Below are 16007 nucleotides of genomic sequence, written 5' to 3'. Positions count from 1 at the left end.
AAATCCACTGATGAATTAAAATGAAATGCCAGTATATTACTTTGTATAAAGAATACACATGTTTTTGTATATTGCTTTATTCACTGGGTAATATTTTTCAGGTTGTGAGAATGATTTTTGCCATTTACCAAAGAATACCTATATTCAAATGCTGAAAGAAAGTAATAATTTTATATCTATAACAATATGAACACTTGTTGCTGAGTTAAGATTAATATAACTTCATATAAATTTATATTTCAGGCTATTTCACTAGATTTTGCTTGGCGAAGTGCATTTAAAGAAGTGTCTCTTCCTATGGCACAGTGTATAACAACAGCAATTGAAGATTTTTCCACAAAAATTCTCCAACAGGAACAGAATGAAAGGTCTTTGGCTGTAACCTATGCTATGACCCTTGTAAATGTGCAGCAAGTTTGGCAAGACAGTCATGTGGTTCCTGAGGAGGATCAACCAAAGAAAATTGCAAAGGCAAGTGTCAAATGAAATCCTTTCAAACTGTCGACTGGCATAATGAGTTGTTTTGTTTTGTTTTTAAATATAAGACATTGCGGGGCACCTGGGTGGCTCAGTTGATTGAGCATCTGACTCTTGGTTTTGGCTTCAGTCATGATCTCATGGGTGGTGGGATCGAATCCTGTGACGGGCTCTGCACTCAGTGGGGAGTCTGCTTGAAGATTCTCTCCCTCTGTCCCTCCCCCGCCCCCCCACTTATATTCACTCTCTTCCTCTCTCTCAAATAAATAAAATAAATCTTAAAAATATATATATAAGACATTGCAAAGGGAACCTATAGAACAATTGTAGAGTCTCTTGGCAAATACTTGGTATTTAACTCAGTACCAGATTTCTTCTCTGGTGTCCATGGGCCACAGCCACTGCTAGCAAAAAAAACTGAAACCTGTGGCCAACTTGTTGCTCCATGAGTCTGAGGCCTCTAAAGCAGACGCTTCTGTGACTTCATGGGGAGCTGGGAAAACTGCTTGTTTGGGCTATACCTTTGAATGATTTCTCCTGAAAAATTGAGTAGGTTGAAGGAATTACTGTCTTTTATTGGTCTAGGCAACTTTTAAATCTTTATTTACACGCCAATGCACATTCTATTTTGTTAGCATCTGTCTTGCATCTTTATTTGTGCCTTGAGAGTCACAAAGCATACTGAGAAAATAGGAAGTAATTATGCAAATAAATGAATGCAGTTACTCAGTATTAAGCCCACAATGAGTTCAGCAACTTATGACTGGAATGTTTTTAAAAGAGCATTCTTGGGGTGCCTGGGTGGCTCAGTCAGGTAAGCCTTCAGCTCAGGTCATGATCCCAGGGTCGAGATCAAGCCCCACATGGGGTTCCCTGCTCAGCGGAGAGTCTGCCTCTCTTTCTCCATCTGCCTCTCCCCCAGCTCATATTCTCTCTCTCTCAAATAAATAAATAAAATCTTTTTTTTTTTTTTTTTAAAAGAGCATTCTTAAAGATGGCCTCCTTATTTGGCTACTACCAACCTGAGGCTCTAGAACATTCCCCTGGGAAGACTGTTGGCAAATCGGGAGTGCAGGCTAGTATTGCCTTCCCATCCCTCATACTTCCTTTGCCAGTGAGAAAGAGTAGATTGATAATAACGACTGAAAAGCCAAGAACATCACTTCTGAAAGTTGCTGACTCCTTACCAATAAGAAGATGCCATGTGATATTGTTTCTGATGCTTCTAGATTATTTAAAATAAATCGATTGACCTTATGTATAGGTGGTGATTAATAAGATACTTTATGAAAATTCAACAAAGAAACTAGAATAAGTTCAAAAATAATACAGATTAATATCGAGGATACATGTTTTCCAACTTCTGTTAACTACAAATAAAGCATTGTCATGTAAAGCCATTTCATGAGTTTTTCATAATTTCGGTCTGGAAAGCATAAGTTTTGAAGGTTATATATAGAGAAGCATCCTTTTGGTATTTCCTTATTGACATAAAACATTTAACTTTCTACAAGAAACTGAGAAATTGATTATTATAACGTTGTGTCATTTTATTTATGCTTGATGCCAAATTCATTATTTAGGAATTTGGCTCCCCTGTACATAAATTACACGGTGCTGTCAGAGTACAAATAACTCAGTGCTACATTTATTTCTCCCTAGTTTTGTTCTGACATCATGGAAAAACTTGACACAATGCTTCCACTGGCTCTGGCATGCAGAGATGATTCTTTCCAGGAAATTAGAGCAAACTTTGTGGAGGCCTGCTGTAAAGTGGCAACAGCTGTCCTGGCGAGACTGCAAGAGAGAGGCAAGGAGTTTCCTGCCAAAGCACCCCTGACAAACTTACACACGTTGCTCTCCACAGCCGTCTATGTCTTCCAGCATTTTACGCAGTATGATGATTTGATGAAAGAAAATACTAAGAAGTGAGTGCCATTTACATTAAGTTGATGGCCATGCTTAAAGGAACATGTAATCTTTGGATATCACTGGAGTGAAATTTTGATGATAATATTTGAGAAGGAGAAAAGTATAATGAACATGGTGAATTACGTTCATTTGTCTTAACTTGAACATGTCAAAAAGGTGGAGCATGGGATCGATTAAACCAGATACATAGCTTAGGAAGAAAGACAGCTATTCTTTCTAAGGCCTATTCCAGAGAGAAACCCATACATTTTCCATATTCTGATCGGGAGCAGCAATTTTCTGCATGCTATTGATGACCTGACCAAACAGACCCTCCCGTTTTGTAAGGCACACCACACTGACTACCCTGGAAAGGAAAACTAAGCTTGTTTTTGTCCCTTGTATACAAGTTGTGAGATAGGCACTTCTCTCTTTTGTTTCTAAGCAAACAGGATGTTAGGACTTACATAGAGAATAAATGCATTTTCCGTCTGTTCTATTGACCAATATAAACATATTTCAAAGCATCCGTATAGTAATAAGCTGTCCTTAATATTTGAGCATAAAGCATCTGGCAGTCTTACTTCTCATGTATTTGTAGTCTAAAAAGACTGTATATTTTCTGGAAATAGGATAAAGATGACCACATGGTTTTTCCAGTGACCCTTGTACCCTCTAGGAGACAGCACAGCCTCTTGCAAAGGACCACGTGGATCTGGCTTTCCGGCCCGAGTCCGACAATCTCTGCGGTATTCCTGACGCAGCATTTGTAGTCCCTTGGTTAGGAGAGAAAGCATAAGAAAGTGTGATATAAATAACTAAAGATAAAAGTAAAATAAATTTGGCTTGATGCAGAATATAGCTCTGATATTTCTTTAATTCCCGTAAGTAGTCAGATATGGTGACTCGAATTAATAAACAAAATGTGCCAGGAATCACAGTATTTCTGCAGAATATTTTAAAACAGTTTATGAGATAATTGACATCTACAAAATTACAATTTTTAAAACAAAAAGTGTGTTTGTGGGACGTGTGATAGCTTCATAAAAGTTAGTTCTGACAAATGCATGTTGTTCTCTATAATAACGATACCCTAATGCCTAAATAATGCACTGATCTCTAATAATAGGCTTACAAAGAATACTTTTATTTTTGAATGATGTATTGACAATGCAGTTTGTCTCAAGTTGAAGTGCATATTTGTGGAACAGCAGATGTACGTTTTCAAAGGACTTGCAAAACAAAGACCGGCTTTTTTTTTTTTTTTTCTTTTTGGAAAGTGAATGTGGATGCAGACTTCAGCATTGGGAGGAAATGAATGATTGATATCTAATAATCAAAACCATTTGTAGTACTGGGGATTGTTACCGTCTACTGCACAGGCCTTAAATCTCTGTCTCTTTGATCATTCCCTCTGAACAGACCCGTATTCCTGGTGCCTGTCCAAAGATATCAGGAATTCATCAACACTCTCCAGTTTCAGGTTACGGACTACTGCGTCAGAGTTTGTGCTACAAGCATTTTACAGGATTCTGAGAGCCACCACTGGGATGACTACAAAGCTTTTTATGAGGTGTGAAGTTAAGTTTACTATCCCTCCTTTTTACACAAATATGTTTTACTGCCTACCTGCTTTCTGGCTAATTAGAAACATGAGCTTGGCATTACTAACACACGAAGGCTGTTAGGATAATATTTTTTAAATATTGAATTTGTACTTAGGAGAAACACTTTTTAAAAACCTGAAAGAGCTAGACATCAGAGCTCTCCTTCTGCTTAAAAGTAAAAATAACTTAATTTGAGCTGCAGCATGTGCTATCTAAGTTGGAATATAACGGGATACAATGAAAAGTCAAAGAGATTATGCCAAAATGCTACAACTTCATATTTTTCTCCAAAGGGACCAGTTCTGGGTATTCCTGCACTTTTTTTTTTTTTCTTATTGTATTTGTTTTAGCTAAATGTCTTTTCTTAAGCCACTTTGTTCTTTGTACATATTTTTTTGCCCTCTCGTTGTATGTTCTTATGAAGGTGCTTTAAGACCCATCTGATCATTTATAGCTTCCCCATTTTCATTTAGCCCATGTTTTGAAATCCCAAATTTCCACTAAATTAAAGCCTAATGATTCCCAGTACAACCAAACCCAGGACCAATTAAAATTAGTGATCATCAGGCTTCATCAGTTTTCCTTCCCCTCAAGCCCATTGATTATCCATAAGCCCCAATATTTAAAATTCCTTGAAGTTGATTTCAGGGCAGGGTGAAACATTTATAATATCTTAATAAAACATAATCAGGGTTTTTAAAAAAATTCATCAGTCAAACCCAACTTCATTAGCTTTCCCAATTTGCCCTTTCCTTGGGATCAAAGCTTATGATTCTTGTTTTTCCTGACTGTCCTGATCGCCATGGAGTACTGGGAAAAAGAGTGGAGTATTATTCTGTGGGGTCACTCTTGTCAACTCCCTGACGCCCAAGGTTCCTGTGACTCTGTTTATGCCGAAGTTATTATCATAATAAATGTTGCCATAACAGAGAAAGATAGCTCAGAAGCTCTCTTAAAGGACTTTCCACTTTTTTCTGAGGCCATTTCATCCCTCCTTTAGAGGCCCTTCCCAGATAGTTTTTCTCTTTGCGAGAGCATTCATGTAGGGTTTTCCAAACCTGACGTACTTCAAACAGCACTGAGCAGAACAAGCACAAGGTGGTGGTGGTACCAGGGTACCACAGGCAGACTGAGATAAGAGCAAAAGTACTGGTCTTCCCCTCTTTCGGCAGCAGCCCAGTCTCCTTATTTGCCTTGAGGTAAACAGATTGAAAACGAGTCCACCTCCGGTTTCAAACTATTTCAATATGTCAGTGCACTAATGAGCAATTTTATACGATGTTTTCATTAAGGTACAGGTATCATTTCACTCTGTGTCCAACATCGGGGTATTATGTCTTCTCTCATGCAAATCGGGAGCTGGAAGAGTTGTACAGTATAAATAATAAGTGGATACATTGAGAACCTGTTATTGAAGTTACCAAGTATTAAAAAAAAAAAAATTACCATGTAACATGCAGCTCATAGAACTTATGACAAAGGTTTAGCTTCAAAGACAGAAATAACGAGATAGTTACCCTGTGATTACATGGTACTGTAGCTTCCGTATACTTACATGGTCAGTGGTTACAGTTTAATTGCAGAGTTAGTGGTTGTTATTTATGCTCAGGAAAATAAAGTGATACTGCTTTCCTATTTACCAAAAATAAGAAACTTCTAAAAATAACACAAATTTTAAACTGTTTTGACAACCAGAGTACTTTACAATGGTTTTATCCCGTTTACTGCACCCTTTTCTTCTCTCCCCATCATTCCAACTGATTTGTGAAACAGGACTAGTATGTTTTTGGCAGGGCCATTTTGAGAGGAAAGGAGATGAAATCTGCCTGACTGGAAACGAAGGGTGGGATAGAGATCTCAGGGGAGCCTATCGCCATGTGCAGAGGGTAGTAAGGAAATAGTGAAAGAACTTACAAGATATGAAGGAATATTTGCTAGTGTTTTGTGATATCAGCTGAGCCCTAGATACATTATTTCCCTTTTCTAAACTATCAGGTTGAGAGAGTCAGAGAGTTCGTATCTCTCTGATGAGGTGCTGGTCAGATGGCACGTGGGTGTTCAGCTTACATGTTTAAAATTAAGCTTTTAGTATAGTTGACATCTGCTCAATTTTAGCAACTTGTGTTTTCCAATAGTCAAAGAATAAAGAATTGTCTGTTCAAAGATAATATTGAATGGCTTCTATAATAAAGCCCAGCTGCTTGTTTCCTGATATATAATCTAAATAAAAGCTCACATCTGTTTACATTATAGTGGGTCTATAAAAATAACAGATGTTTACTAGCAGAATACTTTTGAAATGACAACAAATAGAGAAACAGGTCAGAAAAATAAATGAATCACATTTAGTTTAATGAAAACCCTTGCATACATTACAGTTACACACACTTCGAAGAGAATTGTGAGGAACGATGACCAATTTGGAATATTTTTAAGTAAACACGAAGTTTATATTTTAAAAAGTCTCAAAATAAGTATTTTTCACATTCAGGGAAAGAAATCTGCATGCCTCGTTACTTTTGTTTTCTCGTTTATTGATAACTATTAAGGAAATTGATTTCTGTTTTGAAAAGTATGAGAAATTATGTTGGCCACGTTATTAAAAGCACCCGTCCATTACCATGGAGAGAGTTAGTGTAAATCATTCATACTCGTCATTACATCAGCTGGGGCAATTTTGCTTTAGTTAACATACAACACAAAAAGTATGACGAAGTCAAGCTTTAAAACTCCTTTCTTACTTCAGGAAATTTTAAAAAGCGTTCCTTATCACAGAACACACAGCAAAGAAAGTATAAGAAACTCTAATTTTGTTACTTTCACATGAATTTTGTAATTTTTTTTCTTACACAGTTTTGATATATGTCTAGTCCAGAACTCAGAAGTGGTCAAAACCCCCCTCCTTTGAACCTGACTCTTGGACATTTTGATGCTCTAGTTTCCCACCCAAGTATACCAGTTCTACTCATTTATAAACTCCATTTGAAAGTCAATAGAAATTGACCATAAATTATTCTTACAGTGACTACCAAAGATTTTAGCAATCAGAGAAACTATCAGAAGAATAGTATGTAAGGAAAATACTGATAGGCATATCTGCATGAGAAACTATCAACTTTTGCTATAAAAAAACAGATTTTTTTAAAATGATGTTTGAGAACTATCAGTAGTGGGCAAAGCAGGGATTTTAAGTCAAAGAGGATTGCTTAGAGATAAAATGCGAAGTTTTGCTCATTGAATTTTTGATATGGTACCTATCGGGGTTAATACTTGAAAAACACATTCTACTCTTCCTATTTCAAGTAGTTTTTTTTTAAACTGCCTTGAGGAAAACGAGGTCAAATGACTAGCATACCTCCCTGAGAGCCTGTTAACTCATTAATGCTTGTAAATCACTTGAGGCCACCGTCTCATTTCTGCCTGTTCCCACTGGCCTTAGCTGCTCTTGGGTCTTCCTCTGTGGTCAGGGAGAATTTGGTACCCACAGAAGAGGTCTGTAGGGGGTGGAAAGGAAGGAGAACCTGGCCCCTTGCAAGTATGAAGTACTGTAAAAATGCTAAGAAATGATAACATCTGTCTAAGCTTTACAAACTCTTATAAAATCAGACCATTATAGTATCTGTTTCTAGCATGGTTATTAAAACCCCATGAATGAAGTAGCCTAATGTAATAATCTTTAATAGTTACCCATCCCCCCTTGGTTTCATGCATGCTGGTATGTGGTATGTAAGTTTATCTTTATTCCTGTCATTTCATTATAATGTGAAATCTCAAACATAATTTATAAGAATGACCTCCATGATGGTAATAGTCTCAGAAAAATATACATACTTAATTGAAATTATTAAAATTGAATTTTAGAAGAACCAGCCCACTATCTTAAACTAGCATGACTTGTTTGGCAACTGTAGAGCTGATTGCTTAAAATAAATTTTAAACTCCAGGCTAGGAGTAGGTAAATCAAGATATGCTGGGTTAAAAGCCTATGGCCTGGATTTGCACTAGAATATCTGGTCTTGTAATTGAAATAAAACATATGTTCCTTTGTCAATAAGGATGTTTTACATCTTGTCAAAAATCTTTCTTGGTCATTGAGTGTGTCAGACTCTCCAGCTATTTCCTTTCAGCCTGAACTAATTATGTTCATAGGAAGCAAACTGACATTTTGGAAGATGTGAGTCTATTGTTTAATGTGTGGTGGTTTTGCCAGGGGGAAAGATGCTCCTTCTCACTCCAGATGTGGCATTATTTCTTCTGTGCTCTTCATCACGATCTCTGGACCATTCTGCCCCCTAAGTTAGCCCAGGTGATCCTAACAGAAGTGCTGGAGAAATCTTTGGGTCTACTGGCCTCCAGATATGCTCGGGCCCATCCCAGTTACAAGCGAACGCCACAGATCAGGTAATTGAAGTTGTGAAAACCATTGCTTTTCAAGAAAACTTTTTCATCAACTGGTATAAAGCAGAATGTAATTCTGAATCTCATGACATAACTCCTTGTATATTTAACATGTTTCTAACATCTGAAAGGAAATCATATTCAACTCTCCTGAGATACTTAAGTGGAAATGTGGAACTTCAATCAAAATAACTTTGCTTTTTTCTCTTCTTAAAACTGTATGTAGAACCCACTTGTTTCTAAAAAAAAAAAAAATGATTCAAGATGTATTACAGTCTAAGACATTTATATACAAAGGTTATTAAATAAGATAAAGAGGGAAAATTGAGGCCTGAAATGGAGTAGGAAGCAGCAGTGCTGTGATTGGGCAGTTAATTTGACTTTGAAATTCTAGGCAACCAGGGGATTTTAGTTTTTCTTTTTGTTTTTAAGCTTTTAAATAGTGTAGTTTAGGGGCGCCTGGGTGGCTCAGTCGTTAGGCGTCTGTCTTCGTCTCAGGTCATGGTCCCAGGGTCTTGGGATCGAACCCCGCATCGGGCTCCCTGCTCCGCGGGAAGCCTGCTTCTCCCTCTCCTGCTCCCCCTGCTTGTGTTCCCTCTCTCGCTGTGTCTCTCTCTCTCTGTCAGATAAATAAATAAAATTTTCAAATAAATAAATAAATAAATAAATAGTGTAGTTTATCTTCATAAGGAAGCTCCTTTGTCTAATAATTTTTCTTCTTGATATATTCTAATTACTTCTTTCTTTTTCTCCTTTATTGTTTTGCTTTCTTTCCATCATGTATTACTAAAAACCAGTGCAGTAAAATGGGGACTCACAGACAAAGAGGTGCAGCAGTCACTGGGTGTTAATGACTAAACTGTAGTCCAGGTCTATGAGGCATCTAGGCGATGGCTACAAAAATGTTCGTAAAAGACTACAACAGTCCAGACAAAGAAAAGGCTTTTGTTTTATAAATATTCTCACTGATGTGATTAAGATCTGTCTTTTCTTCAGATATATATTAGGAAGAAACTAAAGACACCAGAGGCTTTTTTTTGGCAGTAGGAATCATTTCCTGATCATGTTCTTGTAAACCATGCTGCATTTGAAGGGTATTTAGGTCCTACTACGGTGTTTCATAAATATGGTATTTTGCAAAGGCTGTTTTGAATTACTGACCAAGCATTTTTTTTTTTTAAATCATTGAACTCAGAAGAATAGATGGAAAGTTTTTTTCTGAGAGCAAAGAGTACCTTCATTCTTTTTCTGTGTAGCTTAAATCTCTTTTGACTATGAGGTGGCAAGTCATTATGAGATGTTTGTGAAATCAGATTTACTGGGTAGTATGTTTAATTAACTGTACTATAGAGACTTTGGTTTATGTTTTCTGGGTGGTTACATAAAAATGCTATGAAAAGCTAGAGTTATTTCTTACAGTTTTTTAAAGAAAAATAAATAATTTTATTTGATTAATACTAAACCACTGTTACTGTGGAAATCAGTGTGTGTGTATGTGTGTGTGTGTACATATATCTTGGATTTGTAACTGTTTAATTAACTATTAGAGCAAATGGGTACAAATTGCAGTTAAACCTTCCTAAAGGCAATTATTGATGTTTTTAGTATTCTAGTGGCCTTCAGCGGTCGTATGACCAAAACCATATATATCATATAATATGTGTTGTATGTTAGTAATACATATATAAACTTATTTTATATATATGTATATATATATGTATATAAAAATAAATTTGAGGCCAAAGTCTCATTTTAAAAGATATTCATACTTATTTGTTTTCTTATCACTTCATGATTTCCATCATCTATTTCTTGAACACTGAATTTAAAAGAAAAAAAAAGAAAAAATTAACTGAGGTTTGTACAATTCAGTCATATACCAAAATAATCTTTAAACAGATCTTTGGGTCTCTGTTAAAACACAGGAAAGATAGAAACAAAGAAATGAGTTTATGAATAAGATTATAAAATACAACAAAGTTTCCACAAATTTATTCAATATTGAAAATTTTGGAAACTATAGTCTTCTCCATTTGTGCTCTGGTCTCATTTTTTCTTCCTCTCCCATTTGCTGGGGAAACATGTTACCCAAACTTGTAACTTTCTTTTGGCAGCCTGTGCTTGGATAAGGAGAATTGTTCTCCTATCAAAATTTTACCTATCATATACATGTGGGTAATAGCAAATTAACTTTTAATCTGGCTCCTCTTTTGCTGGACATAATTTCAAGGAAAATCTCTTGAGCTTCTTGAATAGTATCCTAATAATGCAAAATAAACCTTAAAAAAAAAAAGAAAGAAAAGCACTCCTAAAACACTTCAGTATTATAGATAGACCTCACCATTCCTAAAGATAATGGTATATGAGTCATCTAACACCTGGAAACTCAAATGCTAAGCTTTGAGTCTTTCTGTCTTTGATCTCTGAAGCTCTGGTATCTAACCAAATATTTCTATTCTTACATATGTTTAATATAAAAGATATGAAGGATAGTGTATATACCAAGCAGAAAAACAATTTAACATGATTTTCTTTTTCTTTCCAATAGACTTGATGTCACGACAATTTTAATATGCACTGAGAACATGTTATGGTCAGTTTGTCCATCTGTACAGAAGCTTTTGAATCCTCATGAGTATATAGATGATAAAATTTTTAAAATTCATACCCATTGCAATAATCTGTTCACAACATTAGTTATTTTGACTTCACCCTTAACTGAATTGTATCAGTAAGTATCAAACATATTTTCTTTTTAGCTATTGTGATATGTAAATAACGGGACTTAAAGTTATTTTCATACTACTTATTGAATTGTGCGAAGTAGCAAGTAGAAATATTTTGAAGTGCATTTTTGATATTGTGATTTGCGCCATTTTACAAAACGAGCTAATACTGTGTTATATCTCTTTCGGTCAATCTTACTCAGATGCTAAGGCCCCAGTAGAATCGAGATTACCTTGAGCTTCAGTATTTGAGTTGTTTAAATGATTTTATTAGTGGGTTGGTTATTTTCAATTACAGCTTGATACTTAAGAAGAAAATCCTATCTAATGGCTTTTTACTCTCTTAAAAATATTTTTTAGTTTTAATTTGATATAAAGTGCTTTGCTCTAATAGAAAAATTTTAAAAGTTGATGCCAAAATATTCCCAAATCTGGAAGAAACCTAATGTTTCCACACTGTCAGTTAATCTGCCATACATTTGCATTTTGAGTATTAGGCTGTAGTGTCTGAGCTAGTAATGGCAGGTGGCAATAGGAATAAGTAATTGCATTTTTATTTTCTGTCTATCCATCTATTTACTTATTTATTTTTTAAGTAAACTCTGCGCCCAACATGGGGCTTGAACTGACGACTCCAAGATCAAGAGTCACGTGCTCTACTGACTAAATCAGCCCTGTGCCCCAGCAATTGTATTTTTTTGGAAAAGGAGATGGAAGTTTATTGAATTCAGTGAAAGGGAGAAGCAGGCGTAAGAGGAAAGGAGAGACTGTCTGCCAGGAAGCAGTGGTGGGGGGCTATAGTTAAGAGGAAGAGTGAGGAGGTATGGGAATGTATGCAGTTTTCCTTTTTTAGTACCCATGCCAGGTTTTAAATAGCCCATTGGTCAGCTAGGGCCTATGGATATTTTGAGGTGGGTCATTAAAGAGCCTGTTTGCATTCAGCCCAGTGTTCACTGTGGGCCCTTTTACCTTACTCAGGTTTTCATTACTCAGGCCTGTTGCCTAACAGTGTCCTCCGCATTCCCCTATGACAGATCAACAGTGATGGATCTTTGGCATTTGGGTGGAAGTCTCATCTTCAGTAGCTGCTTCATGCTGGATAGGGGGCACACTGTTCCTACCTAAATTTGTTGGTCCGTCATGGGTTCTGTGCAGGTATAGACCAGAGCATGGTATTATATTAACGTGCATACAGGCGATTTGAGTGAAAATCCCTGGTGGGCAGGTCCATGGGATTTAGGGGGAGGGGATCCTCCGATGGTATGGGCTGGGATCCTTGTTGAACCATCATTCGTACAGAATTGTTGGATTCACTCAGACTCGTGAGAACGTTTTTTGCCTGTAGATCAAGATGGCAGCTGGATCTGAGGGAACAAAGGAAAAAAGGGGAGCCCGAAAGAAGCAAGGTGTCTGAGAGTCAGCCAGTGTCAGCAAAGGGTCCCCACCAAGTTGGTAATGTGTGTGGATTCACCCTGGATGAGCTGCCCCTACCAGTTGCGCCACATGTCGGGAATGGAGGCCTCAGGGGGGTGGAGTGGGAGAGGAGAGGAAAGGGGTCCTTCACCCTCACAGGCACCGGAGTCCAACCTGTTCACCGTCAGACCTTCAGACCACACTGAGGAGCCGCCCTGGCCAGAAATCTGTTGTGTGAGGCGTACTAGGGTTAGACAGCAGAAGAGCCAAAAACAGAAAGGAGAGGGAGAGCAGTGTCCCTCCAAAGGCAAGAGGGGAACTGGCTCCCTCTGGAGCTTCAGATCCTCACAGAGGAGTAATCTCTGCTGGTTACTCAGTTCCCCAAGGTCGTCAGTTCCCCAAGGAGTACTAGAGTCGATCCACTGGGGGAAAAGTCCTGAGAAAGTCCCAGAGAATCCAGGGAAAGTCCCAGGCCAGCAGAGGTTCCGGTGAGGGCTACCAAATGTGGGGTGACCCCATCAGGTGAAAGAACTCACCCAAGGCAGAACAAAGGAGACAGAAGTTTATTAATACACTGGAAGGGAGTAGTAGGCAGGACAGCAAAGGAGAGACTCATCAATTGCATTTTTAAAATGTGGAAAGATTTTATGTAGTAAATAAGATTTAGAGAAATTAAAAATTTTGAACTACTTTTCTGGTTTATTTCCTTCAAATTGGTAATATTGTAGAAGACGTTGAAGTAGATCTTATAATAAAACAATAATACAATTTTGTTTAAACTCTCCTCCAAAATAGTCACTTTATCTTGAAAGACTAGATAATTGCATATTCTTAGTTTCTTGGATAGGAAAAATTATGCATATTTCTATTTCTTAGGATAAATTCAGTAAAGTATTCCTTTCTGGAAGATTCTGGTAAGAGAAATATATAAATCTTGATTTTCAGTAAATTTTGAGACTTTTGTGTTCGAAATTCTCTGAGTAATTAACAAGTTTGATTTCAATTTCCCTATAATTTTCACCCACTCTGACTTTCAACAAACCCATTGTTTATAGATTGTTTTTCTGGCAACGCTGCCCTTGAGAACTAATTTTAGAAATGGAGAATTCTTTCAGAAAGGGGAAGAAATAGTGAGATCAATTGCCATAAGTTTGGGATTATATGCATAATAGTTCATAATCATAAAAAGCTCAAGGACTGAAGTACATAATAAATCCTAAGAAACTCAACTGATTTACCATAGATGAAAAAATCGCTATGCTCTTAGTTCAATGGGTCATTTCATCTGAGAGGAAGGCCCTGTGAAAATCAGGAACAAAGTTGACAAATTTCATGGATTGGTCATGGTGAGCGATATTGAATTTCATGGTTTGTCACAGATGAATAGAAAAATTTTAACCCCCCCCAATGCATTTGTAAAACAAATAAATTATTATCAAAGATTGCATATTTTAATGATAATAATGTAACATACATTTATTATTGTTAACCCATGACCTTTTGATACATTTTTTAACAACTATGCAAGTACTCAAATCTGTGATTTGTGCATTAGATACTGCACTGTAACCTCATTCAACAAATTTAAATTGCTAATTTCAACCAGGATTACAGAACATTTTACACCAAGCACTGCCTCTGGTTTTTCTTAATATAAAACATAGATGGCTACATTGCTTTGAAGCATGAACAAAAAGTCTAGATACTTTCCTTTTTAATATTTCTCAGTTCATATAAATTTTCACAAATTGTATCCATTCATGTTGATTTAAATTTTATGATTGTTTTTCTAGAATATCAGTGCAGTCTTTGAAATGTATTTTGCTTTGTATTGATAAGCATGTTCTTCACCAAGTAGGAAAAAGTTGTACGTGTGTTACAAGGACCCTATTGATTTATTTAGCGTTCTGTTACAGCCAGGGTATGAGATTCTCATATTATTAGTATTTAGGGGAAAAAAGTGTATCTCTATTTCTCATTTAAAAATTAATAAAGAGGGCATGTACTGAATGGAGCACTGGGTGTTAATACGCAAACAATGAACCATGGAACACTACATCAAAAACTAATGATGTAATGTATGGTGATTAACATAACATAATAAAAAAAAATTAATATGCTTTGAGGAATTGGTGAAAGGTAACAATCAGAAGTTGATAGTATTGAATTTTTTATAAACTGTACCTGACATTTGTCACTACATGCGATATTCCTTTTTTGAAGGTGACTGCCTTTCTTCCAAGTAGTTCTGACAGATGAACTGAATGTATTTTCCTTTCTGAGTTTAGTGTAGGATCACTAAATCCCAGGGCAGGCATACATGATTTTAAAATCTTTGCAGGAAGAATGAAACCTGTTTGCAAAAATGTGTGTTCTCTTTTAACTCTCCTTTGTAGATTTCTGTTAGAATGTTATAAAAGGAGTACATTAAGTTTGTCCTCGAGGGAATGAGACCCGCTGAAACATAAAATATTCACCATGTATTTTCCAAAATGCCTATTGCTTGTAGATCTTCCATCAAGGCAGTTAAAGTGCACATTCAGAAGCGTCCTCGGTGCACATTCACACACATACTCAAACATGGTTTCAGGTGGTGCATTTTGCTTGCGTAGAATGTTAATTTTCGTTTCTATATAGCAAATTAAAATTTAATTCTTCAAATTTTAGGTAAAAGCAGTTTAGTTTCAATTCAATCAATGTTGTTGCCTCTCCAGCCCCTCTGATTAAGTACAGGGATTAAGCACAAGGGTTATAGCAGTGAGCAAGATAAATACCTGCCATCGAGTAAAGTCTAATAAAATTTCTAATGTTCAGGTTAAATTTATTTACACACAGGCCCACTGTCCCCTGTGTCGCAACATTTAATAACATAGAAGAATGAATTTCAGTACAAGTGCCAACACAACAGGCAAGGGCCGGAGTCATCAGGTATGGGCCCGAATACTGACCAGCAGAACTATCTTGAGTTTCACTTGGTATCACTAGTATGGCTTTGAATAACTAGATTCCAAGGTATTTCAAAATATGCTGTGTCTATAGTTTGGTTTCAAACCAACGCTAGGTATTTTGAGGTTATGGTCTTAGCCTGTTTATTTACTTATTTATTTAAAAATATTTCACTGTCCCTCACAAAGCAGAGCATGGACTGAAATTTCACTTTTCATACTTCAAGAATGTCTGGCATGCTTTGAAAATAGGCAGTTCCTCAAAACGTTAAGCATAGAGTATGCTTATGTAAAATATTGAGCATATGGTCCTATAACCCAGCAGTTTTACTCTTAGGTATAGACCTAAATGAAGTAAAAACGTATGTCAGTATAAAGATTTGTATACAAGTGTTCATAGCAGCATTTTAATAGTAGCACAGAGTGAAAAAAACCCAAATGCCTATCAGCTGGTGAATGGATAAACAAAATGTAGCATATCCATGTAGTGGACTATTATTCAGCCATAAAAAAGAATTTGGAGTGCTGAC

The 16007-nt window shown here is 36.5% G+C and overlaps 1 protein-coding gene across 1 annotated transcript in view; it reads left to right on the top strand.

Annotated features, from left to right (window-relative positions):
- Window positions 1-16007, top strand: part of KIAA0825 (KIAA0825 ortholog) — a 399584-nt gene that overhangs the window by 119188 nt on the left and 264389 nt on the right. The window contains exons 8-12 of the mRNA XM_035014870.1: window positions 244-471; window positions 2140-2405; window positions 3811-3961; window positions 8206-8396; window positions 10942-11124. Of these exons, the coding sequence (XP_034870761.1) occupies window positions 244-471; window positions 2140-2405; window positions 3811-3961; window positions 8206-8396; window positions 10942-11124 (1019 nt within the window). The remainder of the gene's footprint in view (window positions 1-243; window positions 472-2139; window positions 2406-3810; window positions 3962-8205; window positions 8397-10941; window positions 11125-16007) is intronic.

The sequence above is a fragment of the Mirounga leonina genome, unplaced genomic scaffold, assembly GCF_011800145.1.
Source record: "Mirounga leonina isolate KUSES-001 unplaced genomic scaffold, KU_Mleo_1.0 Mir_168, whole genome shotgun sequence".
NCBI classification, from domain to species: domain Eukaryota; kingdom Metazoa; phylum Chordata; class Mammalia; order Carnivora; family Phocidae; genus Mirounga; species Mirounga leonina.
Note: the sequence above shows the minus strand (reverse complement) of the source record. Positions and strands in the feature narration are given on the sequence as shown.